The 26,529-nt window shown below is 39.1% G+C and overlaps 5 protein-coding genes across 5 annotated transcripts; 1 reads left to right on the plus strand and 4 right to left on the minus strand.

Moving 5' to 3' along the window:
• Positions 1-3,703: 3,703 nt before the first annotated feature.
• On the minus strand, positions 3,704-4,744 carry LOC112457349 (protein lethal(2)essential for life-like). Its single transcript, XM_025020345.1, has one exon. The coding sequence runs from the start codon at positions 4,544-4,546 to the stop codon at positions 3,947-3,949; it is 600 nt and encodes a 199-aa protein (XP_024876113.1). The 5' UTR covers positions 4,547-4,744; the 3' UTR covers positions 3,704-3,946.
• Positions 4,745-7,015: 2,271 nt separating this feature from the next.
• Positions 7,016-8,015, minus strand: LOC112457403 (protein lethal(2)essential for life-like). The gene has a single exon (XM_025020425.1). It carries the CDS (start codon positions 7,867-7,869, stop codon positions 7,222-7,224), a length of 648 nt encoding a protein of 215 aa, XP_024876193.1. The 5' UTR covers positions 7,870-8,015; the 3' UTR covers positions 7,016-7,221.
• Positions 8,016-10,787: 2,772 nt separating this feature from the next.
• Positions 10,788-12,242, minus strand: LOC112457299 (protein lethal(2)essential for life-like). Its single transcript, XM_025020247.1, has one exon. It carries the CDS (start codon positions 12,041-12,043, stop codon positions 11,435-11,437), a length of 609 nt encoding a protein of 202 aa, XP_024876015.1. The 5' UTR covers positions 12,044-12,242; the 3' UTR covers positions 10,788-11,434.
• A 1,183-nt stretch (positions 12,243-13,425) lies between these two features.
• Positions 13,426-16,493, plus strand: LOC112457739 (pachytene checkpoint protein 2 homolog). The gene is made up of 6 exons (XM_025020954.1): positions 13,426-13,716; positions 14,260-14,416; positions 14,492-14,683; positions 14,828-15,055; positions 15,250-15,597; positions 15,980-16,493. The coding sequence occupies exons 1-6, from the start codon at positions 13,655-13,657 to the stop codon at positions 16,250-16,252; spliced, it is 1,260 nt and encodes a 419-aa protein (XP_024876722.1). The 5' UTR covers positions 13,426-13,654; the 3' UTR covers positions 16,253-16,493.
• A 110-nt stretch (positions 16,494-16,603) lies between these two features.
• Positions 16,604-26,243, minus strand: LOC112457732 (hemicentin-2-like). Its single transcript, XM_025020941.1, has 6 exons — positions 24,755-26,243; positions 23,721-23,850; positions 20,387-20,586; positions 19,321-19,644; positions 18,161-18,637; positions 16,604-17,886 (listed from the first exon to the last, which is right to left on the minus strand). Exons 1-6 carry the CDS (start codon positions 25,131-25,133, stop codon positions 17,339-17,341), a joined length of 2,058 nt encoding a protein of 685 aa, XP_024876709.1. The 5' UTR covers positions 25,134-26,243; the 3' UTR covers positions 16,604-17,338.
• Between the last annotated feature and the right edge of the window lie 286 nt (positions 26,244-26,529).

Consider the following 26,529-nt stretch of genomic DNA (forward strand, 5'->3'; position numbering starts at 1 on the left):
AAGGTAATTAATTGTGTCGCGATTGAAGGTGCAATTTTTACTCGTATTTCGACGCGATTAAATGATTCTCGCGACCTCATGATCTTCATACTTTTACGTGTATCGCTCTTAATTAAGTACTCTCGACGAATAAAATTCTTCGTTCAGCATCTTCACTCTAGATATATTCAGAGTCTCGAAATTATGGATACGAAACTCTTAATTTTATTTCAAATTTAGGACATTTTTTTAGAGACTTTCTATACGTGTATAAATGCATGCGTTAACAATCATTTTTAAATGCTTAAATTCAAAATCTGTCCGCTAATTTAATTTGTTCGAGATTCAATATTCTGTCTCTTAAAGAATTTGACGTGCGTACGCGTAGGCGTTAACTAATTATTTTTAAATAATTAAATTTACAATGCCGATACTTTGGCGAACAATCGTAAATTGGTGTCTCTCCTCGTGGGTAATTCTTAATGCGCCTTTTTCCCGAACCGCCAACAATCAGGTCATCGGGCCTGGAACAGCATTGGGAATACTGGACTGTGCCGCATCACTCGACGTGCTCCTTGTACAATTCGTTTCCTGGCGCATTCTCTCATCCCTCGCGCGACGACTGCATATCTATCGATATCGTTACTACATCTCTCGCGCACACGGCTTTAAGACTAACGGACATTTACGCGTTGCCGCAAACACTCGTGCGTCGTATTTCTTGCGCGAAGGAAAACAGTCGGACACATTGGAAGAAAAAAATGAAGAGTAAGGAAAGATCCTTCAGAAATATCGATCTGGGTAAGAACAACTTTCATTCTGTGCATCCCCGTGTTTGGAACGTTAGTGCATGTCTAACTGACATGTACTTCGATAAGAAGATACGATTTTCTTCTCTCTCACTTTCGTTAAATAGTCTAGATAAATTACGAAAAAAAATTATAAACTAACGTTTATTATATTGTGAATTACACTTGCGCATATGAGTCTTATTATGTGAAACAAAAAAATAACTTAAGAATAAAATTTGATGGAAAAATAAGAGATACCTGTGCCAAGATAATTTTATTATCCTGGCAGCTGAGCAAAAAAAAACCAAGTTAAACAGCGTAATTCTTTTTGATTAATTGGAAACACATATTACGTATATTGATGGCGTAAAAAGGAAGTATCGCGAAGAAAGATTATCGTCGCACGTAACTATCGATGGCTCGGTGAACGACGGCAAAATCGATCACAAGTGCTGGCAGAAGCTCTCAGATATCGCTCGGTTAAGAGAGTGATTACGTCAAAGGTTTCGTGACATCATTTGAAGCATCGTTGTGTCAAATGTTCGGCACAGCGATGACTCCCCGGGAGAAAGTCTCCAAAAGACGGAAACTGAAACGAAAGAAATGCGTCTCGTCAGAGATCAAAAAGAAAAGAAAAAAAAAGAAGAAAGACGAGATATGAGAGCTGTAAAGCATCTCCCGAGAAATACGCTTGTAATTAGACGTTTCCTCTTAATTGTTTCTTCTTTCGACGATCCTTCCCGCATCGCATTTCTTATTAATTAGTAGCGAAATTCGAACGAGACACACACGTTTCGCAACATACGCGTTCTCGTGCTTCTTTTTTCTTTTTTTTTTCCGCGAACGTCAGCTGGAGGCGCTTTCGGTACAGGGAGGAGTGCGGAAATCCGGAGGAGAGGAAAAGGTGAAAGAGAGGGAGAAAGGTGGTTGAGAGATCGGGGAGTGTCGAGGTAGAGCCGAGGAAGAGGTGAGGTCCCGCGGGGTAGTCGGAGACGATGCACGATAAGCACGCTCCATCCCCTTTCCCTGACTTCAGGCTGTCTCTCCGCGTTTTGCGCGCTCGACTCGAGACCAGAAGTGTCCACTCACACCACCGCACCGTCTCATCCGCCTATTATTTTCGACCGACTGCCGATTGTCGTGCAACTGCCGACGTAGGGGATTCTTCTTACGTGTCTGTCTCTACGCGGTTTGTCGGTGTTTCGGGATTATTTACAGATTCGTTGTCTGACTCGCGATCGTTTTGGTTATTCGTAATCTACTCATCTTGTCACACCAGATGCGTGACTTATCTGGATTATCGTTCCATGTTGCACAGCAATAATTAAATTATAGACTCGTACGAGAGTCTGAAAATATTCATTTATTAATTATTATATTGATTAATTGTTATTAATTATTAATTAATTTAAATTCGTACGATACATTGAGAGAAAATAAAAATAATTTAGAAACGTATGCGAAAATAATAGCGTTTGCTACTTTTTTGTTACGTCTATAGGTTGAAAGTATAAAATGCATATAGACGTATATTGTATATGTCTATATGATAAAATGTCAGTCGCATCTCTTTGGTATAGATTTGATTTTCTTTCTAACAAACGTATGAAATAGCAAATCTATAACTACTTAGGCATATTTTTTAAATCCTAATATCCATTAAAATATTGCATTGCCATTACGCAATAAAATGAAAAATTTAAAACGTACATATTGTGTGTGCTACTTTTAGCTTCTACTTTTAAACATATATGTATTATTTATTAGAGAGATAATGGGAACAGCTTTTTATATTCTGCATACACAATAATATAAGTTGAATAGAAATAGACTTTTGAATACAGAATACAGTTACTGATGGATTGCTTTAAATTCTGAATCTATATTATCTTATGATATATTTGTCACGTTGATAATTCGAGATATACTTTTATCGACAGTGGCAAAAATAGATACACATTGTCAATCCTAAAACAGATGTAGATAACAGTACAGCGTATAGGCTCGCTTTATCCGTGATTTGCGACTCTTTCCAAGAGAGGTCTCTGTAATCTCTCTTTTGTGACGATCAGTAGGGATTTTTCGAGAAGATTCTAGAATAATCTAGAAGGAATAAATAAAGACAGAGCTATGTTAAATAAAATCTTCTCTGTCGTTTGGCCCCTACCAAAATCCTAAAACTCATCTTCGTCTCGACTGTCACGAAACAACTGTCACCACCTAACAGATGATTATTTTTATGCTTCCTAGACAATTCCAGCGAAACTTAAATTTATCGTGCATTATCGTTTTATTTTCAAATGCAAAGAGTTAATTCTACACGAAAGGATCTATGAACTGAGAAAGAAAATAAAATAAAGACGATATCACAGCTATCAAGCTTAATTATCATGAATTATAAATTATATGTCATATTATGCGAATCATGTCATTTCAAATACAACGATAAGACGGTTAAAGCACATAGGCGCTGTCAAGATCAAACTGAGGAAGAAAATAAATAAAATGAAGACAATTGTACATTATCAAACTTGATTATTACGAATTATGAATTTATGTCACTATATTATGAATTGCTATGTTAAATACAATGATAAGACTGTTAAAGCACACAGGCACTGTCAAGATCAGAGAGAAAGTAAATAAAATAAAGACAATGTACATTATCAAACTTGATTATTACGAATTATATGTTACTATTATGAATTGTCATTTCAAATACTTCACGTCAAATACCTTAAACGAACTTTCAGCATTCGTTCAATTTACATCTCTTGCTTACTAGCTCATTACTGTTAACTCACTGATAATCCGATAATCTTGTCTAATCCAACACTACACTAATTCCGTTAATACAATTTCTAGTAGGAGATCCTCTCCAGGGAATATGGAATAGGATAGATCAAAGGGACATGAAAGATCAAGACACTCGATTTCAGTTTCACCGGAATAATTTATTCGATTTATTCCATTATCTCACAAAAAGAAAAAAGAAAAAGATAAATGCAAACACATGAATGTTTCTGAACTTACGTAAGAAAGGAACAATACACTTGAACGTTAAGAATACTACAATGAACATAAAATATAAGAACGTTTCAAGAAACACACATCGTATAATGTATACACGTTATATAGGATTAAGTCTTTTTTATACGTTCGCGCGGCTCTACTTCTTACTTCTTCTTCTCCTGAGCCTTCTCCTGCGCCTTTTCTTGCGCTTTCTCCTGGATCGCCGGCTTGCCGGTGTGCTGGATCTTGATCGCCCGCTCGTTCTGCAGCTTCGGCTGGTCCTTCCTGGGCGCGGTGATGCTCAGCACGCCGTCGGACGACAGGTTCGATGTCACCTGATCGATATCGCACTGTTCCGGTATCATGTACTTGCGGACGAACTGCCGCGAGATCCAGCCGTGCTCGTCCTGCTTCTCCTCGTGCTTGGCCTCGACCACCACGCACTTGTCCACGACCTTGACGTTGATCTCCTCGGGCTTGAACTGCTGCACGTCCAGGACCACCTGGAACTTGTCCTTGTCCGCCTTGACGGTGGACATGCCGCCGTCCTCCCTGCTGCGCAACAGCTCGCCCCAGGGCCGGTAATAGGCCAAGGGTGACACACGTAGACGCCGGTCGCGTTGCGGCAGCGCGAAACGCTCGACGATGTTCGGATGCGTCAGTTGATCCGGGTGAATGCCCAGGCCGAAGTTCTGGTCGAAGAGCCGGTGCGGGTACTCCAGGTCCTCCCACCAGTCGGAGAACAACAACGGTACCAGAGACATGCTGACTCCTTCTTCTTTTTCCTCAGGAAAGACTCGAAAGAGACGTGAGAAATATATCTCAAGCGAAATATCGCCGATAAGATGAAATGACTTGTCGTCAAGCCGGTTCGCTGTCTAGCAACGGATTCGCTTTGAATAATTGAATGGCTTTGATCCGCACTGATCACACTCGCCTCGCGATCGTTTTCTGTCGTCCACGGCGTGTGCCGCGTGTTTTATAGCCGTGGCAACCCGGCGCGACGCGCGCACGCGCGTAGAGCGAGCCGGCTGCGAATGTGCTCGATGTGCCGGCGAATCCGTCGCGGACTTTCGAGAACGTTCACGAATCGATACGCGCGCGAGCAGGGTAGGGTTCGAAAACAAACTCGAAGTTTCGCGATCGCGCTTACACATTTCTTTCTCGCGGTTACGTCCTCTGCTCCCCTTCGGGAATCTGCGTTGTCGTATCACGCGGTGACTTAGCGGCAAAATCTCGCCGGCTTCGAATTTCGACGCCACAAAGAGAGTGAGACCGTTAATTCGCGACAATAGACGCCGGTAGTTGAATTCAACGGAAATATACCGGTTTCGATTCTTTACAGTAGAGTAATCATAAAGGGTCGTTTTTATATGGATCTGAGGGACATGAGACCTAAAAGGGATCTCAGGCAAAAATAAATGACATTTTCGATCAGTCTGGTCGAGAAGCTTCGATCAGCTGATCGATCGAGAAATTACGCCGCGCCACGCGCCAGTCTGATCGAGAAATTACGACGTTTTATTTCGAATGCATGAATCGTAAAACGGATATGCTAAAAGAAGCTGAAACTTTTGATTTCGAAAGACTGCGACTGTTAATGAATTATTTGATATTATAAAAAATTTTGATTTATTCTAATAAAAGCGGATATGAACGATAGGTTTTTCACTTTAATTATTCAATCAAATTAGAGACTGATTGAATTTAATATTATACGATCATGCAACGGATTCACTTCTCGAATCTATTCTAGTTAAATTAAATAATTTGCTAGAAATTATCATTGGACGTATACATATATAAACAAATAAGTCAATGCTATAAAAGAACTGGGTTAATTAATGAGGCAACAGATTTTGTTCAATTGTGTGTTGCAGATTATTATTTTTTTTTAAACGAAAGTCTGGGCAATAATTCTATTCTTATACGTGCGCTGTATGTGCGCAATTCAATGTTTCTAGAATATTTGCTTCTACGGAAGTGCGCGATTACCTGTCACGGCAAGTGATAAAAGTACAAAACGTTTAAACGAACATTTTAACGAACGTTTTAACAAATTTCTGAAGGCTGAAAGAGATTACATCTTTTTACTACTTTTGTCTTTTTAACGTTTTTCTCATTTTACACCTGTATTTTTACACCTACAGCTGACGATTTTATTTTTATTATTATCAATGCATATAATGTATCTATTATTATTTCTATTATTATTATTGATCTAATTATTATATGCGCGCATGTTGCGTTAATATATAGTGAATAATATATTATTCTGTCAAATTAAATATATTTTTAAGTAGTTAAACATTTTAGTCGATAAGATTGTTAAAAAGAATTATATGGGAAAAAGAAACAATTATGAAAAAAAAATAGATTTTTAAACCTTTAATTGATAAGACAAAAAAATTGGTGGTGAAAGTTTTTTTTAGATGTCATGCTAATTATCTCTTCTTTTATGAAAGAATTTTTTTCAAGATTTTATTTTTTTTTCTATCCAAGAACATGAAGAGTACCAGACAAAATATTGCATTAAAATCTTTAATTATTTATTCCTATTAATATAAATAAAAATTAGAACACAAACTGTAAATTTTGGTATCTGATTTCATTTAATTTTGTTAAGAATTAGTTTAGAACAAAAACGTTTCTTTCGATAAAAAATTGTTTTCCTCGCAACTTTTCTATTTACAAATTGATTAAAAGCCTATTACAGAGGTATAAAACAGACAGGCATTTTAAACGACAAACATTTTCAAAAGATTTAGTATAAAAGTGTTACGCAATTAGATCATTGACCGGAATTTATAGTCGATTCTTTATTTCAAGACGGTCTTAAGTATAATGTCTTAAGAATCTTAGGATGCTAATACGGCTCTGCGATTGATTCATGACACCTTAATATTGTACTTAAGATTGTCTTAAATATAAGAACCGACTGTGAATACCAATCATTGATCCTTATCCTACATTCAGGATGCGCTGAATTGCGTTTTTCCTTAATTTACCGTAAGCTATTGCATTGAAATTTGATACAGCAAGCAATTTCTATTGATCCTTTTTTTAGAAATTCGAATTCTCTGAATCGTTATCGTTAGGCCTGTTCGTTTTCGCTGCACTTCTGAACTAGTCCAATAAAACTTAGAATAAAAGAAAATTATTTTATCATCAATATAAAAACACACACAACTAAATTTCTCTCAAGGATGGATTAGTATGGCACTAAGCATCTCATAATCGGTAATATATATACACTAAAGAAAGTATAATATACTATACAATGTAACTACAATACAATAAGGAATGTATTATAGTTATAGCCAACAGAGCGAGGAACGTAGTTTTGTAGGAGTAAGTGCAAAGTGTTAAACAACCAAATTACGTGTGCAAAATTACGTATCAAATAGAACGGAAAAAAAAGATTCCGTAATTCAGTCTATCATTTTTCGGGCTTCGGTCCTGCTTCCTGTGCCTGCGTAGCCGTCACTTCCTCCCGAACAACCTTGTTGTCCTCCGATTTTCTCTCGACGGCCGGGACCGTTTCAGACAATTCGGACTCGCCAGCCTCTTTCTGGCTGTTAGGAGAAACGGCCGGCTTTCCGGTCTGCTCGATCTTGATCACTCTCTCGTCCTGCGGCTTCATCGGCGCTGTGACTATCAGGAGATGGTCGCTCGATATCGTGGCAGAGACCTGGCCCACTTCAGCGCGACTGGGTAGCAGATATTTTCTGACGAACTGCCGGGACAAGACGTTGCCGTCGTCTTCCGTCGCCTCGTGCTTGGCCTCGACGACCACCCAACGGTCCACCACCTTGACGTTGACCTCCTCCGGCTTGTACTGCTTCACATCTAGGGTGATCTTGAAGACCTTGTCGCCAATCATCGTGGAACTGAGGACATCCTGATGCCCCGCCCAGGGTCTGTAGTAAAAGTCCAGTACCCCGCGGTCGAAACTGGCGGTCGGGTAGATGCGGGTTAAGTCTTCCGGTCGGACAGGGCTCATTCTACCGAGAGTTGGGTCTAGCGAGCCGACGGGTGCGTCCAGTCCCAGATGGAGATTCGAGAACAACAGCGGCAGGAGATACATGACGTCGTCGATGTGTTCTCTACTTGCTTATACGAATCGGTTATCTCGATTTCACAGCTTCGTCGAAGAGACTAAGCGCACTACCCGCTGCTTGCGTAGGATGCAATGCCTCGTGTACTCGCACGGGAATTTCAACACTGACACGGGTCCGTCGTTGCGTCCGCTATTTATGTCAGACGGTTTTCGGCCTGGGTGGGAGGACTGGGGAGGTATAATACCCGAGGTACGTTCTATGACGTAGCAGGGCTTCGAGAAATTACCGCGGATGGAAGCTACACTCTCGTTATGTTAAAATAGATCCTCCGCCAATTTGCTCAACCCTCTATCCGCACAATAAACGGTGAATGAACGGAGATATGCTCAATTGTTCCTTTCTGCTGTTTGTCGATAGCTATTTGGTTCGAACTTCGGCGTAGTTAAGAATCTCCAATCTCCATCGATTTATCTTCTCGCATATGTCAGAAAACTTCCACAGGGTATAATACATGCTCAGATCGTTTATATATCATAACAAAGGTTTTATTAATTATCTGTTTCATCTCAATAGGCTACATATATATAATAATTTTGTGCAGATTTAAAAAGGTCAAAACTGAAAAAGGTTAGCTTTCTTTAAAAAAAAAACATTTAGAAGAACGAAATTGAGCTACGTCAGTGGCACAGAACAGCATGACGCAATTCACTCACATTTGACGGTTAAATGAATCGAGATGACATGCAAAGTCAACACGATGAATGAGCAAAGGTGTTACGGAAATTACCATTTGTTTAACAATATCACGCAATTATAACACTTTTCATCCATCATTGTACGTACAAGGAATAGAAAACAAACATGCAGGTTTGGTCAGAAAATTGCATTGTCGATTGCACGTCAATAGTTGCGAATTACGTGAAGTGCCATATCGATTTTTTATAATATTTATATATTATATATTATATTTATTTATATATTAACTAAGAAATGTATATATATTAACTTATTTATATATTAGCTATATATATATATTTATTAATAAAATTTACGTTGATTTTCTTATTATGTATTAAAAAAAATAATATAAAATATGGAAGTGCAATGCGCTAGAATGCTAGGCGTAAGAAATAATAAAATGACATACGTGTTAACACTGAAGAAAATAATACACATCATTAATATCCTTATCTGCAGAAACTTGCCAAGAAACATTATATTTGAATCGTTATCTAAATATTTTCGCTCACGAACACTTTGAAAAGTCCTTGATCATTCGACAACACGTACTTATGAACGCTGAACGTTCGTCATTCACGTGCAACAAGCGTGTTATAAAATATCGAATATTTTAGAACTCGGTACAGGATGAATCATTTCTACCGCAGTTTCATCATAAATTATTTCAAGAAAACGAGACATTTGAAAAGAAATATTCGGATAATAAAGTTTATTAAACTTGTTTAATTTTCTAATGATTTCTAACATAATTAAAAAAAGACTAACGCAGTTTGCATCAAATGATGAGTGGATAACGATTTGCGAAATTTCAATTTGGATTTTTTTTTTTAATAAAATTTGTACATTTTCAGTTCAATCAACACATATTACATTATTAATATCTACATTGCACGCTTATATATATCCGTTTGTTTTATTTGCATATTTTCTACTTATGTTTTTCGTTCTTTTCAATGCCCAAATATATATTTACTATATTTCATGAAAAGAACCTTATGGAGTAAGCAAAACGAATAGCTTTCAGATTTACACAATAGGCATTTGCATAATGGCTCTTTCCTCTTTTCATCTTTTTTGTCAATCGTACGTACATTCAGGGAGATGTGCTCATTTTCATGAAGACTACCGAGATGACACGCATGTCTAAAAGACATCTTAAAGACATCTTTCAGACATATGTGCTATCCGGGTATGGCCCATATTCTCAACTCTTTTTTATTGATCAAAAAGTGCGCTTTTATTTAATGCTATGGTATATATAACGTAAATTATAGCATCTCAAAAATAAAAGCGTACTTTTATTGGTAAAAGATAGTTGAAAATAAGGCCTGTATCTTGACCAGTCTTGACCATCATGGCACTAACAATAAGTAAATCAAAAGCTACAGAAGAGACACAAAGAAAGGAAAGAGTCATTAACATCGAGATTACTTGAGTGCCAGTCGGCATATCAAGTGGAAGATATGTAACCTTGAAATCTAAGAATCTCTAAGAAGCTGACAAAAAACTAACTGTTAAAAGAAGTCGAGTCAGAAATTGTGTCAGAAATAAAAGAAACTGTACAGGATAATGAACTAACAAATTTCAGAACGCTGTTAGATTATCATGTATGTACGTTACAGTTTGTATACATATATGAATTGTAGGAAAATTTATGCTTTGTGTTATGACCTTATGACAGTTAAATTTAATATAACTACAACGTTATAAATAATGTATGTATATAGAATTCCTATAAGTACATGTGTAATTTAGTATGTAGAAATTGTGTACCTTTTTAATTACATTTTAACTTTATGTAATAAAACTTTGTCGTACAAGTTTTTTAATTATCGACATCGGTATACAGAAGGAAACGAAGGAAAGAAGAGATTTATATATTTACTGTAACTTGTTAATTTTTTGTATCACATATCACAGTTTTATTATCCATCTTTTGCTTCGTAAGATTAAGTTCTCCTTTCTCAATCGTTTAATTACTTTTATTCGAAGATTTTTGACACTTATCAAAACTTCTGCTAAAGAAAAATAAATTATAAGCTAAAGATATCCTATGGTTTTAAAATAATGCGTAGAATAAGTTACTTCATAGAAAATTTCTCGAAAATAAATATGTATACAATGATAAACGTGACTATATCAATGAGATAAAGGAATAAGAAAGTGGTAAGTTCAATAGGGTGATAATAAAATGACACCAGTATAATTAAAAAAAAAATTTATATGTATTTGACAAATAATCGCAGTCTTACATCAGTTTTACGATCATTAATTTTCTATGTTCCAGACAAAAACAAAAACTTATACTTCTTTTCACCTAACACTAACTATAGGACCTTTATTCGCGCGCGCGCGATTACACCTAATAATAAATACATCCTAGCTCATCTATCCTATCTTATTGTGAAAGTTCATGATACAATTTCAGTAGTAATTCTTCCGTTTAGCTACCACAGCACAGATATCGAAATGAAATTAAATTTTAATAAAAAATAAAAAATGGAGCAATTTATGAAATTGGAAGTCATGTTTCTTAATTTATGAGATAGTAGTTAATTTAGGAGTAGTAAATATTATTGGTTCAATTGACAGTCTGTTAAAAATAACTAATTAATTGAATAATCTTTAAATAAATGCATTGTATGGACTTGGAAACGCCCTCGTACAAAAGTAATCGTAACTTTAATCATATCACAGGGACTAACTTGTAAATAAAATAGACCGATATCAAAGTTCATACGTCTCTAACGGTCGATAGATTTATCGCACACCCGTAGGATTATACACACAGGAACATAATATTGATTTAACGAACAATATGAACAGTTAATACTTCGAAGAGTCCATTTCTCACTCCTGCTTCTTCTCCTTCTCACCCTGCTGACCCTGCTCGAGCGTCTTCGGCTTTTCCTGCTTCTGGACGAAGGGCTTGCCGGTGCACTCGATTCGGAGCGTCCTCACCGACTCGTCCTTCAACGGCCGCTTCTTCGGCGCAACGAGCGTCAGGAGACCGTCGGAGGACAGCTTGGACGTCATGTTGTCGACGTCGATGTCCTGCGGTAGCGGGTACCTGCGGACGAATTGGCGGGATACCCAGCCGTGCCTGTCCTTCCGGTCCTCGTGCTTGGCCTCGACGACGAGGTGATCGTCCACGATCTTCACGCTGATCTCCTCCGGCTTGAACTGCTGCACGTCCAGCACCACCTGGAAGTCGTCCTTGTTGACGGGGGGCGACGGATTCTCGCAACGCCTGATCGCCAGCTTCAGCATGTCCCTGAGCTCGTCCACTTCGTCACGCCGTTGCGGTCCTATCAGCTTCTGCCTGACACTCTCAGTCGGCACCGGCACTACCGGCACCCGTTGCAGTTGGCGACCGTCCAAGTCGAAGAGCTGGTTCAGGAGGGATTGGCACATCAGGTCCTCCCAGTCTGTACCAGCAATGAATGGTACCAGGTCCATTTCGCAGGATTCGTCTCTCGCTGGACAGTGATGACTTCGCGAACACGCTCCAAGTGGAATACGACACGCGATCGCTTTTGCGTGGACGTGAGTCACTTGTTGCAACTCTCTGCTGATGTCAGCTCAGTCAGCTATGATCGCTCACTTGCGCCTGCCGATAGTCTGATTCTGATAGCGTACTGAACCGTACTGAACTCACTCGGCGCGTAGCCCGGCGTATTTATACGGCTGCGCATGCGTCGAGAAACGGTTCGATCTTTCGAGACGTGAGCGAGCGAGAGGAGCGAGGCGTCTCGTACGTTCTGGCGAATTTCAGGCGAAATGATAACCGCGCCGGTAGGCGGGTTCTCCAATATCTTTATGATGAGTGTGGAATATAAACATGAATCTTATCTTGGAAAATATAGTCGCGAGTGAGCAAATTTTTGTCTTTTTACATCAGACCAGGAATAAAATATGAATAAACGTCTTATTTTAGAAAATATATGTCTATTATCTCTATAGAAATTTATAGCAATATAGTTTATATAAGAAGTTGTATGTTTACATTTCTTAGAATGAAATCAGCTTTAGAATATCTGTTTGTAAATTCAGTTTAGTAAGATTAATCGAAGATATTGATGTTATCAAATGGCTAGAATTGTTCGAAGAACAGTTTTCAAAAGGAATTATTTTAAAAAAAAAAAAAAAAAAAATGAACTAAATCTTCATTTTCATAACTTTTAACATTTATCATTGAAAAGATAGAAAATGTTAGTTAATTTGTGATATCAAGTAAAATCAAATTATTATTAAAAATTATTATTATCAATTATTACTTTTATTCGCGTCAAATCAAATTCGTTTGTTATAATTTCAGACTGCTGACTTTTTATTTTAAAAGATCTCAATACAACGTGAGGTTTATACATATATTTATATATATTAGCTAAAATAAATTACAAATAAGAAACTGATCTCCATCCAAGGAAGTCTGCAAAATAAATCATGTCCCGAAATAGAACGACATTCCGTATATTTCTCCTACGTCTCTAGAAACGTCGCGCGTCGACTTCTAGGGCCGGTCTCACAGTCTCCGATTAACGTGATTCTCCGATTAAACTCACTCTGCATTTCTTTCTAACTATCCCCCTAGAAAGAGACGAAGAGTGAGTTTAATCGAAGAATCTAGGGAGAATCACGTTAATCGGAGACTGTGAGACCGGCCCCTAGATTGTACGTATACCATCTAGAAGCGATCGAATCGACGTTTCTAGAAACGCTCGGAATTACCGGAGCCAGAGAGAACTCTCTGGAATTACCTACGACGGATAAAGGCGTCTCGATCGCCGGCCGTTTTGGAAAGTCTTATAGAATCCGCCAGACACTTCTGGACTTCTGTTCCGCCGGCTTCTAGGTCTCGCCACTTCATGGCTCAACAACGACTTCAAACTTTGAATCCGGCACAAGCCGGACGAAGCGACGCAAAAGTAGGCGGAACGGCGTCTGTCGACGGAGAGAGGCACGCGATTTCACCGAGATCTCGTCTATTATGTGGCATTAGGGATCCATTCCGATCTTGTCTCGTTAATTGTCCTGTCCTACCCCGTCAAATTCGTAAGAACGCTCGAGATGAACGAAGAGAATCCGGAGGAGAACGTGTTGCACGTAGAAGTATGTCAACATGCCAGCAGGTATTGCTCACTCCTTTGTTCGAATTGGTTTGGACACGTTCTGTCGACAGGGTCACGAATATGTTGATTTGATTTTCGATTAGAATCGTCTCGTTCGTTATATTCATGTTAACCTTGAAAGAGATTGGATTCTGGAAGGATTGGCCAATTCTTTTTTGCAAAAATGACATGTCATGTAATATTGAGAGGCACTGTCATGATAAAATAGTTGGAGTGATTTCTTAGTCTTATTTATTAGATAATTTCCTATGGGAATATTGAGAGAGATGTGAACCTTGTAATAAAATAAAGACTAAATGTATTCCTTACGAAGCAATGCTCTCTTCGACTATTGAAACAATTTTATTGGGACTATAATTTATAATATTTTAAATCAATATAATATTGATAAAAAGGTTTCAAATGTTCTGATAGTTCTAATCAATTTCAGTAGGACTTGAGTTTGCACTTAATTGCACCTGAAATCAATTTTATGAAAACTTTACAGGGACTTGATCTCAGTTCGATAACATTAATTGATTTACATCTATTCTATTGTTTTAGTACTTTGTCGAAAACCAAAATTGAAGAAACGGTCAATTCAGAATTACATTTGTTGGAAGAGATTCCTCTTGATGTTATTCTATACGGCAAAGATTTTACAAATACAATTATAAAAGATCATGTGGAGTCCATGATATTCTCGTCTGACTATGTAGAGGTATTGTCAATTTTCACATTTTATTGCGAAACGATTTTGTGTATTTGCCTAAATATATCTATATATTTATTTCAGAGGGGAACGTTCAAAATTCATGGAGCTACCATCAAGTATTATGTCTATAGACTGACGCAGGAGGATGCTGCCATAGAAACGATAACATGTGACTCTGATGAATTGCCAGTTGCATGTCACTGGTTGTTACCTGCACAGGAATTTCACTACATGTGGGAAAATCTGTATTACGATTGTGATATAAAGAATAACGTTAGTAAATTTAATAGATAATCAATTTAGAAATATAAAATGATTTTGCTGTACGTATCATCGCAGTTACTTGCAGTGTATCTCATACAGTGATTTTATATTAGTACTTGTTTTTAATTTTCATTCTTCTTTTTTTTTTTTTAGTTATTACGTTTCGTGGAGACTACAATGTTATTTTCTGATCACGCTGTTAATTCAAACATTATAAGCTGGAATAAAGTGGTGTTGTTGCACGGTCCTCCAGGTACAGGCAAAACCAGTATGTGCAAAGCTCTCGCTCAAAAAGCTGTTGTTCGTATGGGAGATCGCTTTAATCATGGAAAATTTATAGAAATTAATAGCCACAGCTTATTTTCAAAATGGTTTTCTGAGGTACGTATCTGACTGTTATTTACCTCGCTTTAGAAAAGGGACGGTGAAATGTAGGATTAAAATCTGTGATAAAAGAAATAAATTTAAGATTCAATCTATATATTAATTAATAACAATATTCACAATTAGGTAACATGACTCACATATTATACCATTCGATATTAAAGTTAGTGTTATTTTTGTATTTGTTGCAGAGTGGGAAACTTGTTATGAAGTTGTTCGACGAAATAAAGAATTTGGTTCAGGACGAAAGTGCACTGATATGCATTCTGATCGATGAGGTAGAGTCGTTAGCTCACGCACGTAAATTATGCAGCAACGGCACCGAACCGTCTGATTCTATACGCGTTGTGAACGCACTGCTCACGCAGTTGGATCAAATCAAACGGTATCCGAACGTTTTAATTTTAACGACGAGCAATATGACAGAAGCTATAGATCTTGCGTTCGTCGATCGAGCGGACATAAAGCAGTATCTCGGATACCCATCCGAGGTTGCTATTTACAATATTTATCATTCGTGCTTAAAAGAATTAATGAGGGTATGTATGTCTCTTCTTAATCCTGTGAGATGCAATAACATATAAATACTTAATATATAAATATCGATTATAGTGTTGAAGTAATACATCTCTTAGCACTTTCTGCAATTTACGATTCTAATACAAGACATATGGAGGGATAAAAGCCATAGTGGTACACGGTCAAATTTTTTAAAATAATGACTTGTGTGCATAGATACAATATATTGTATAGATTGCATCTATGCACACGAGTCAATATCTTTAAAAATTTGACTTACACCACTATGGCTTTTACCCTTCCATATTATGATATTACTAAATTTATTTAGTAATATCTACTTAGTATCAATGATATTCCTTGGTTAATACTAATATATATTATTTCATATATAAATTCTAGACTGGAATTTTGGAAGATGAAGAGATACACGACATATCGCAGTTAAAGGTTCTTGGATACGCAGAATATGAAGACACCAAAAATAGTCTAAAACTTTTGGAGCTTAGCCGTGAGAGCGAAGGCTTAACCGGTCGTACCTTAAGAAAAATACCATTTTTAGCGCATGCTCTTCATACATCCACGATCAAAAGTACATTATCCAAATTTTTAAAAGCCATGCACTCGGCTATTCTGAAACAGGAGCAACAAGAAGGTGATTTCCAGCAATCATGAACAAAAAGATTGTTCCTTTTCTATTTATTCTAATACTATTTTATTATATATGTATATATATATATGTATACATATACATGGGTGTGTGCGAAATCGTAGTATTAAATACATGTTTATTGATAGATTTTCAAAATCGTTTCGAAAACAGCCTCGCATGAAAAATTTTTTTTATAATTTTGACTTATTTTGGGAGAGAGAAATTACTTTATTCTCGCTTATACTACGATTTCGCACGCACCGTATATAATATATGTATGTATACATATATATATTATTTAATAATACGTTTTGTATAATTTATTTTCGTATAATAAATGATTGTCGCAAAAAAGATGCTTATTTCCTACTTGAGTCATCTATTTCGAACATATGTAAAGTCGAAATAATGTTTTGCGCCATTCTCGAAATAAGAGGCTCGTAGAATTTCTTTCTACATTCCATCTTGGTTGAAGTATCAAAATCGGGAACTGTATATAACAGTTTCCGTGAGGTCCAGTTTTGCACTGATCCCGCCTCGTCGCGCAACCGCCATTAAAATCACTGAGATGCGACCGCTATTAAAGTTACGCTTCGTTCCGCTTCGACGACGTGGACTATACTTTGCACCGGTACGCGAGTTCTTCATACAATATTTATCACGACGTGCCTGCATTTCGAATGGACAGATTGCTATTGTTGCCTTACCACGGTAAAATACTATGAACAACACGGTATAATAAATAACTTAAATGTAGAAAAAAAAGATTTAAAAAATTTTTAACGATACAAAGATACGCAACAACAGTTGGCAGTCTTGCGAGAACACTTGTGTTAAGGTCTCGATATAAATATCAGACTATAACATTCGATACAAATATACACATTGCGTATCACGTCATTAAAGTAATTAAAAAGTATCTCTGATTTTACACATATGTATAATCTAGAGTAAGTCGTAAAAATATCTCAAGAAGGAAGTAGACTGATGTAAGAATAATAGAAAGAGATACGACTACAACAAAGGTAGAATCTATTGCTGAGAGGAGCAAGATTCGACGATAAGGGAGGGGATTCGATATCAATGGGAGAGACGGAAGTCCGCATATTTTACACGATGGTGGGCGGCTGTAGGACCATGGGTGCTCTCCTGACCTTCAATGCTTCCGGGCTCATGGCACGCGTCTGCTTCGCGATGCGGCTATAATCGTACACGCTCTGGTTGCCGTCTAAGCTGGACTTTCTGGCGAAAGTCTTCGCGTGGGACGAATTGATAGACTTCTGCTGGTCCAACGACGCGCCGTTCCCATAGAGCGCGTCGGCCGCGATGCTGCCCTCCTCCTCCACCTTCTGCCGGTACCGTCCACGTCGCAGCTTCAGCAACGAGTACACGCTGACGGAGACCAGCAGCAGCAGGAATAACAGACCGACCGCCACGGCCGCGGCTATCACGCGCATCTCTGTGGGGTCTCTCACTATCAACATGATGTTCGTCGAGTCCCGGCCCTTGTCGCTCTCCACTAATAAAGTGTACATCCGAGAGTCTTCCTTCCGCAGCTCCTTAATCTCCAGCTTGGCCCAGTAACAGCTGGTCCCCATCTTATTCTCGACGATCCGCTCCAACGGCAGAGCCTCGTACTTCGGATGAATGCTCTCTCCTGTTGAAAAATTAAAAGACTAAATAAAAAAAAACGTGGAGCAGAGATACGATTTGTTAGCGACTTGACTCGACTATCAAATATTGAACTCTCAATCGAACTGGATCATCTAAATTTGTCTACTTGATGGTTACAATCGGAATTTTATTTTCTGAAACAAAGATAAATAAGTACTGCATAATTTCTAACTAAGAGATTTATTCACGTTCAAGTGAGAATTGAGCCGCGAGACCTGATTTAAACCGCTACTTAGCAAAAAGATATTTTTCTGTACCGGCTCGAATGTGAGAACTGCCCCACTGCCAGGCGACTAGTTTCGGTGACGGTAGCGAGCAGAATCGAGATTTGAGCCTGTGCACGGGCTCCCCGGCCCATCCGACGGACTCGTAGAAGTCTCGACCGCCAGTGGTCTGGATTTCCGGCGGTCCGTTCACGTGCAGCACGTAGCTGCACGTGTCGCAGACGGTCGACTCTTGCCTAACGCCGTTGATCGTGTTGAAGGCGTTGCAACGGTATTCGCCTTCGTCGGACCACATGATATTCTGAAGGTACAGACGTCGGCCGTCGCCTTTATTCTGCACACGGTTCTCGATCGTCTCTTTCAAGCTACCGCGGAGATGCACCCATGTATATTGAGCAGGTGGATTCGCCTCGTATTCGGGGCACTCGAAGGCCTCCACGGTGGAGTTTAACATCGCCGTTTGCACGTTTGGGAATGTGCCATTTCCTTTGTTCTTCAACTGTGGTTTATCTACAGAGAAACACAATTAGCAAATGCGCAACCGAGTGTCTGTCGATTGTATGCTCGCTTTAAGATAGCAAATGGAATAAACGATTCTTATTTATACTGATTTATAAATAAATAAAGCAATATTAAAGGCGAACGTTACAACTACGTTGAATCTTGTCTATACATTGTTAAATTTAGTGTCAAATTATACTCAATTTCAGTCATTTTTAATCATTCCTATAGTTCGCTACTGCTGTTACTCCAATACGTTAATTTGACTAAACCAATGGAGTTAATACCGTTAAAAATAATACCGTTTTGTGTGTGTGTTAAAATAATAAATTTCGACACATTAAAAATAACAAAATGTTATTTAATTCAAGGTGCTGGTTTAAATATCATTCTTTAATATTTAACAGAGTGTAGATATTTCGAATCTCCCTTTTATTTTTCTGCGCGAGAGAAGAGAGAAAGAGAAAGAGAGAGAGAGAGAGAGAGTTAAATGTTCAAGAAGTACAACTTTCACAGTAGCGCTCTATATAATTGTGCATAACAACTTTATGTGACGCAATTTTATGAAGGAAGAGAGGAACCTTGTCATTTCGAGGAAAGACGCGTTGCGTAGATCGCTTTTAGACAGTTACGGAGGGAAAGGAAAATGGCAAAGTATATCGGAGCGAAAGACATAATGTAATTCTACGAACATTGCACATCGAGCCTGTAACTCGCGGGTACGCTTTCACTGACGTCGTTCGTCGCCTTGCATGAGTACAGGCCGGCGTCGGACCTTATGACCGGATCAAAGCTCAATTCGGAGACCCACACGGTTCCGTTTAACAGCGTCGTTTTGCCCGGCTTTGGCAACGCCGACGGCGAGGACGCGGTGAGCGGCATCGAGTCTTTGTACCACTTGATGCTTGGGGTCGGATTGGCGTCCGCCAGGCACCTCAGGTTCAAGTGGCTCACTGTATCCTCCGGAGCGACTGTGAGCGGCTGCGGATTCATCTCGAGTCGCACTTCCGGCGAATCTGAAACCGCAAGACACTGCTGTGATGCACGTGTTGATCTTACTTTGCCCAGCTTAGGAGGATAAAACCTAACGCTTGTTCCTAAGTTATCTTAGATTCGTGTTACAATAGTAAAAACCATATGTTTAAAAGTAACTTTCTAATACGTGTGACATCCGTTTTTTTTTAATGCGTTAAATTGACAGTTTGCAAAGATAAATTTTTCGAAGAATTAAAACTGTTATAATAAAGAGAACCCTGGTGGAAAAATGTCTCAGAATTTTTTAGATTTTTTATACAAATTGAAACATTTTTTAGAAAAACTCAAACGAAATAATAATGAAATACTTCAGATTTTTTCTGCCAACACATTTTTATAAAAATCTGAATAAATATGAGAAAACCCGCGCAATTTATCAGAAATTTTCATATATACTAAACAGATACTAAAATATTTCGAAAATCCTCATCTAATTATTTCTGAAAGTAGGATCTGAAAAATTGTATATTTTTTCATAAAACATGAGAAATTCGTAAAAAATTTCTGAAAATATGAGAAATTTTTTTCACCAGGGAACTGTTACAGACAAAGAGAATTTTAATTTTTCCCTTATAACATTTATTCCGGAAGAGATGTATTATCTCTAACAATTTTTCGACAAGTTTCCTTGATTATTCTGTGATATTTGAGGATGTCGATAAACTTTATAGTATTAACTTTTAATTGGTTTTATTAGCTCTAATAGAGATTGATTACACGTACAGTAAACGTCTAGTCGTGTCTCTGCGCTGATCGGTGCGCTGCTCGTCGGATGCATGGTCACACATCGGATCGGTAGACCGTGATTCTCCCTCTGACCATGCACCCGTAGAACACTGTGAGCTACCCAGGTCTTCGGATTATCCACCTCCGTTGCGTTGCTCTGCGCCGATTCGGGTTCCACCTCCTTGTCCCCTATAAACCTGCCAGGCAAATTTGAAAGCATTACCCCCAGGTATCAGACAGTTTAACACCTCATTTAATTTTAACCAGACTTTACTCGAACACAGACTTGTAATCTAAGAACTACACTGTTAAATATTGAAGGATGGAATTTAGTCAATACCTTGAGTTAAATAACTTTTTGTTATTTCTAATTACCATATGTACCATGTGTATTGAAATTTATTATTAACACAGACAGTATTATTTTAACTCCATTGGTTTAATTAAATCAATATTGTTTTAGTTAAATTAATGACAAATTTAACAGTATAGTTCTAAGGATAGTTTAATGTATATCGGAAATTGGAAATTTGTGACAAACACTAGCCGACATTTTCGCTAAAAAAAAAGATTCCAGATTAGGCAAAAAATCAATAAGATGCGAGATCCAGTCGTTAAATTTAGGATATATCTCACAGTTTTAAACACACAGATTATAAATGCTTGCAATAAATTTTTCAGAGCATGCATTTTTTATGAGACATCAGTAACATCGATCCTTTAATTAGAATCATATCTTTTCATGTAATTCAATTTTCTTAATAAATAGATATTTTATGTTTTACGTTAAAATATATCGGAATAAAATATAAAACGTTTTAATTGATTTTTCGCGGTTTCAGTGTGTCAATTATACAGAATGATTAGAAATAATATCTATTGTTTTACAAAACAATACCAATAATAATTAAAAATTGTTTTATACGTTACATCTTCTTTCAAAATTGTGAAATTTATATATATATATATATATATATATATATATTATTATATAATATCTTTTTCAACAATGTTCTATTTCTGACGTATTTGAAGGTTCCTATGCTTTTTCTTCGTCCCATATGTCCAGTTCGACACTGTGTCACGTGAAAACGCGCAAACGGAAGCTGGATGCTCGTGATTAGTACAAGACCATACAGTTCCGTGTGCAGTATCGTTTCCGCGAGTGATTCACATAAATTCATCGGTTTACGTCGAACGGGCCCGGCCTTCTTCCCAGAAAAAAAGAAGAGCGCCGCCGAGAGAGAAGGTATCCGTACCCTTTTCTAGCGCGTGATTCACAGGCGCGGCGGCGGTGGCGGCGGCGGGACTATACGCTCGCGGCCAGTTTCTCGGTTTCTATGGCTATAATCTACATAATTATACTCGGCGTGGTCGTGTCCGCAACGCGAAGAAAAAGAAAACCGGGCAGGGATCATTAAACCGCGTGGCTATTATCGGTCGTAAAAGAATGCGCGGTCGATATTGTTTCAGACGAGTTCCACCGGACGAAATTCTTCATTAGTACCCGTGACCCTAAAAATAAATGCGTGGGAACGCGAATGTTACCGGGGCACAATCTTCCGAAATAACAATTCGATCGAACCGCCTGCGCCGCTGCGCTGCCGCCGCGCCGCCGCGCCGCCGCGCTGTGTCTTCCACGTAAACGTGCAAAAGTAAAAAGGTCGTAACTTCGGACGCAGTAAAATAAAGAGGCTAAATTACAATCGGACCCACCCGACGCACAAGTTTAAGAGATACGTACAAAGGAGAGGCCTGTGAGAGACTACTAGAACGGCTTTCAAACGTATTTACATACATGTGTGTTCCGAGAAGTTACACATGACGAGCCGCATCGGAAACTTAGCTTTTCTCAAAAGACCCATTCATCAATGGGGTCGCCCCCCTTCGTGAAGGGGCTACATATGCCACCGTACAGGCTTTAAATTACACCCGCTGCTTCTCTTTCCCTCTCGCTCGCTCCCGCTGGGAGCGACCCGGAGCGTAAGCCTCCAAAAGAAGCGCGTGCCATCGTGAGGAACAGATGTTTTACATCGCATAAGAACGTAGATAAGGCGCGGCTAAATTCAGCGGACCGTAAACCAAAACGACGATCCCTCCGCGCGGCCCTTCCCCTGCATAAACACAACGTCACGGCTTCTTGCACCAGACCGGCTCTCGGATCAGCGGACCCGGCTGCGTATATACGAACCCGCCGCGCCGTGATGCTCCACGTTTGAAAACGGCCGTATTTTCTGCGGTGGTAAGAAAACAAGTGCAGCCGTGTATGCGCTTTATGCGCAGGAATGTGCATAAAGCGCGCTACTTAGCCTCCCGACGAGGCGTCGCCGGGTCGCAAAAACGCAATCCGAAAGTGTTATCTCGGACCTCCTAGCGGTCAGTACGGTCACAAAACAGTCGGGATGTCGTTATTGCGATGTCGTATCGGTAAATATTCGGGAATCGCTCCGGAGGACCGATATCCGACGCCGACAGGTATATAAATATCCTCTCGGCCAAGGATTGTGAAAAAAAAACACAAATTTTTTTGCGAGTGTCCTTCTTGGTAAAGATAAATATTCCTTGCATAATCTCTGAGAATTTTTAAAAATTTCAATTCCGAGGAACGAATTGTGTATTTGTGTGTAAGTCTGGATTACGAAAATAATTGAAGATGGAAAAGTTCGCATTTAAAGAAAATATTTATTTTGAAGATGTTCTTCTTTTTTCCCTCGCTGTGTTTACTTTCTCAGGAATTTACTCGTATAAATTATCTGATACTCCTTTAACCGACTGTAATGGAGATTTCGTCCCATCAAGATCGGCAGGTATGGTCAACATTCCGATAGCCAGCCGATTGCGCCCAAAAGTAAAATTGTTTAACTCCTAATCGCTCTGTCTCAGACCGTAAAAGACCGTTTGAGATACAAATGGATGCATTTGTAATTATCGGGTATAAACTCTGAACCTTTCAACATTTTTTTTCTATCATTCCTTTTTATCGGCATCGTGCTAGAACACTTCTTACAATTAGTGAGAAATGATCGCGCGTACGAGATTTTCTCGTAACTTGAGTGCGTAAACAAAGGGAGGTAAAGTGAAACATTATTTCTCTGGACGTCCATGTCACATTGCATTAAATTTTAAAACTTATCAGACATTCCGGGACAGACTCTTTTATAAATATAGCCATATACATTTTTATTGTCTTCAGTTTTCAAGTTTTTTTTTCTTTTTCCATTTTTTTAAATTATAGGTATCTCTTTTCTCTTATATTTTTATGTTTTTATGTTATTAGAGTAACTTCATCGCGACGCAATACAAATGTTTTAAGGACAAAGTGTCAGCTTACCACTTGATGAGAGCGACTGGATTTCCGTATCTCGACACACAGGAAATCTTTACTTCCTGCCCCTCCTTCAGCGTTAGGGTGGCGCCCAAAGGGACCCTCGCGTATTCCAGTTGAGGTTTGTGGGGTTTTACTGGAACACGCATTAGGGTGCATTTTAAATAAGATAGAGCGAGACAGAAATTGTTATGTTTAGGTTCGGCTACCTCCGGTTCTGCTCTTACTCCGGTCGGACGAATAGTAATGACCGCGATCTTATCATTACCGTGCTCTTACCAGGAGGAATAGCTAAAAAGGAGCCGATTGAGCCACTCTTGACCAAATTTCCATTAACACGGATATTGCAAAATTACAGGAAAGTAGAGCATAACGGCTGCTTTGTGTGTTTCCTTGCATCACTCGAGGTCAATGTTCGCGGAATATTAACGATGCTTCCGAACGACTCCAACGCGCTTTAACGAAATATTCGCGAGTGCACTGAATATGCCAATAGATTGCATAAATTATGTCAAAATATAAACGTGCATTAATCGCGCGGGCAAAACGGAAAAAATAAATTTTTATACGCGAGTACAAGAATTTGTGCCAACTTTTTCATAATAATTTCATTTGCATCGTCTTTGTATTTTTAGTAAATACCTAGTTCTATTTAAATATACCACGCAAATGTAGATCATGTACGTAGTTATTTCATATAAGAGTTATACCATTTTATATAACCGTTGTGTATAACAGCTCTATATACAATACTATATATTTAAATTCAAACTATGAGCTATGAAATCTTTTTACTCGTTAGTTTTAATATCGAGAGTCTTTATAGCTAATTAATCATATATGTAAAATTCATCATATCCATTATTTAGAACATAACATATTTATTCCTTTCCCGTTTACCAGCACAAAAAATTACTCCTTCCTCATTTTCTAATAGTAAATAGTACGAAAACACCCGCGATAAACTGAAAGGTATATACCTACAAATTACAAACGTAAAGGTCCCGCCGAAGGTGGACGGAATAAAATCGAGTTCTCACCTCTGACAACCAGCCTGGACTTGTCCGACGAGAGCGCGTCTTGGCGGGTGAAGTCGCTGGAGGTGACCTGGCATTCCCAATCGCCGTCGTCGAAGGTCAGATTTGCGCGTTTTATCAGAAGGGTGCAATCGCCGCCGCCGCGGCCGCTCGCCCACTCGTACTTGTCCGGGTGTTTGCCCACCGGCCTCCGATCCTTTTGCCAGATGCACTCGCCACCCTTGTCCTGCACTATACAACGCAACCGCACATCGTCGCCGGACGACACTTCCTGGTAGGGCGGCGGCTTCTCGAGGAATTGCTGCTCGCCGAGGACGAAGGCGCGAGAAACGCAGGTGAAGAGGAGGAGCACCGGAAAATGGATCGAGCGATCGGGCGTCATCTTTGCGGGGACCAGAGAGGATTCGATCAAGGCATCTTCCGTCGACTGACTCGGGGAAGAGATTCGTCCGAGGGCGACTGCTTTCCGACGATCGCGCAAGATCGAAAGATACACGGATTTGGCGAACGCTTGGGGACTTATGACGTGACGGAACCGATAATCCGACGCTTACTAATCATGTTAAGGTGTGACGACAGGTCGAATATTTATGAGGATTAGGTTCGAATATTCGTGGGGATTTTGCAGTCCAAGTTTCCCATGCGGATTCTCAAGTCAGCCGACTTACGTCCTTCGAAGAAAATGATCTGCGCGCGAGCGCGCCTAATCGACACGTGAAGTGTACACGTGCGCGCGGTATCGAGGATCGAGAGCACAATTCGCGCGGAGATACAGATCCGTTAACACACCCGCGCCTATACGTTCGCCAAGTCATAGATCCCGCTCGTAGATAAACGCACCATTCTCTGCCGCGGATTTCGCCATCGACGGGATCGATCGGGGCAAATCACTCGTAATCGCGGAACGTTCACTCGCGAGTCTCCCGTTCGGAAATCCGTTGAAGCGGCGCGAGCACGCCCGAGGCTCGCATTTTATTACCGCGCCTAACAGCGCGAAAGTTCCGCGGGGCGATCGAAATGATCGAGCCGGGTGCTTTCACCAGAGAACTATCGCTTCGCCTCGTCACGTCCGCGCGGCGAAAACAATCTTAGGAAAAAACACGAATCTTTTGTTAAAACTTTGTTTTTAATGTTTTAATTATTTTTTTTATTTAATAAACTAAAACGCTTTTTTTTTAATAACTGAGAACTCCGTCGCGGGTTCGCACTGCGTCGCGTAAGATCGATTGACGATTGATTTTGCTTCGACAAAATCCACGAGTTCTCGTCACTGACGTCGCCGACGGCGATCGCAGCCACGTAAAAGCGCGCACGATCTGCCCGGTGGCGGTAAACACCGACCGAATGAGCCGCCTTCGAGTTTGAAGGGTCGTATCTCCGCACAAACCGAGCAAAGCAGCGCTCTCTTCGTTGGATCTACGAACTATTCCACCCACACTTGAGTTCTCTTTCCTCCATCTGTCTGTCTGTCATTATCTTTTCTCGATCGTTTTTAAAAAACTTCTATCACTCACAAACGTTCAATTTTCATTTATTGATAAGTTATTGGATCGGTCCATAAAATTTCAGATTGCAGAAATTTCAAACTTAGAAGCATCTCTCATGAAATAAACTTACAATATACATATATATAGGAAATATTAACATAATAAAATATTTGTATATGTATAATTATATATAAAATATCCTCATACATATATATGTTTACTTTCTTTTGTACAACCTCTGTTTGTGCAGACAAGAATTAATAATAGAAAGAATTGAAAAATAATTGAAAG

The sequence above is a fragment of the Temnothorax curvispinosus genome, unplaced genomic scaffold, assembly GCF_003070985.1.
Source record: "Temnothorax curvispinosus isolate PA1 unplaced genomic scaffold, ASM307098v1 QBEX01000740.1, whole genome shotgun sequence".
NCBI classification, from domain to species: Eukaryota; Metazoa; Arthropoda; class Insecta; order Hymenoptera; family Formicidae; genus Temnothorax; species Temnothorax curvispinosus.

Bases quoted from the DNA above. Each gene is read 5' to 3' on its own strand.
- LOC112457349 (XM_025020345.1), bottom strand. From the start codon at position 4,546: ATGTCTCTGGTACCGTTGTTGTTCTCCGACTGGTGGGAGGACCTGGAG.
- LOC112457403 (XM_025020425.1), bottom strand. From the start codon at position 7,869: ATGTATCTCCTGCCGCTGTTGTTCTCGAATCTCCATCTGGGACTGGAC.
- LOC112457299 (XM_025020247.1), bottom strand. From the start codon at position 12,043: ATGGACCTGGTACCATTCATTGCTGGTACAGACTGGGAGGACCTGATG.
- LOC112457739 (XM_025020954.1), top strand. From the start codon at position 13,655: ATGAACGAAGAGAATCCGGAGGAGAACGTGTTGCACGTAGAAGTATGT. The intron at 13,717-14,259 runs GTATTGCTCACT...CTATTGTTTTAG, and splicing joins GTATGTCAACATGCCAGCAG to TACTTTGTCGAAAACCAAAA. The intron at 14,417-14,491 runs GTATTGTCAATT...TATTTATTTCAG, and splicing joins TCTCGTCTGACTATGTAGAG to AGGGGAACGTTCAAAATTCA.
- LOC112457732 (XM_025020941.1), bottom strand. From the start codon at position 25,133: ATGACGCCCGATCGCTCGATCCATTTTCCGGTGCTCCTCCTCTTCACC. The intron at 19,645-20,386 runs GTACGTGTAATC...TTGCGGTTTCAG, and splicing joins GACACGACTAGACGTTTACT to ATTCGCCGGAAGTGCGACTC. The intron at 17,887-18,160 runs GTACAGAAAAAT...ATTTTTCAACAG, and splicing joins CAGTTCTCACATTCGAGCCG to GAGAGAGCATTCATCCGAAG.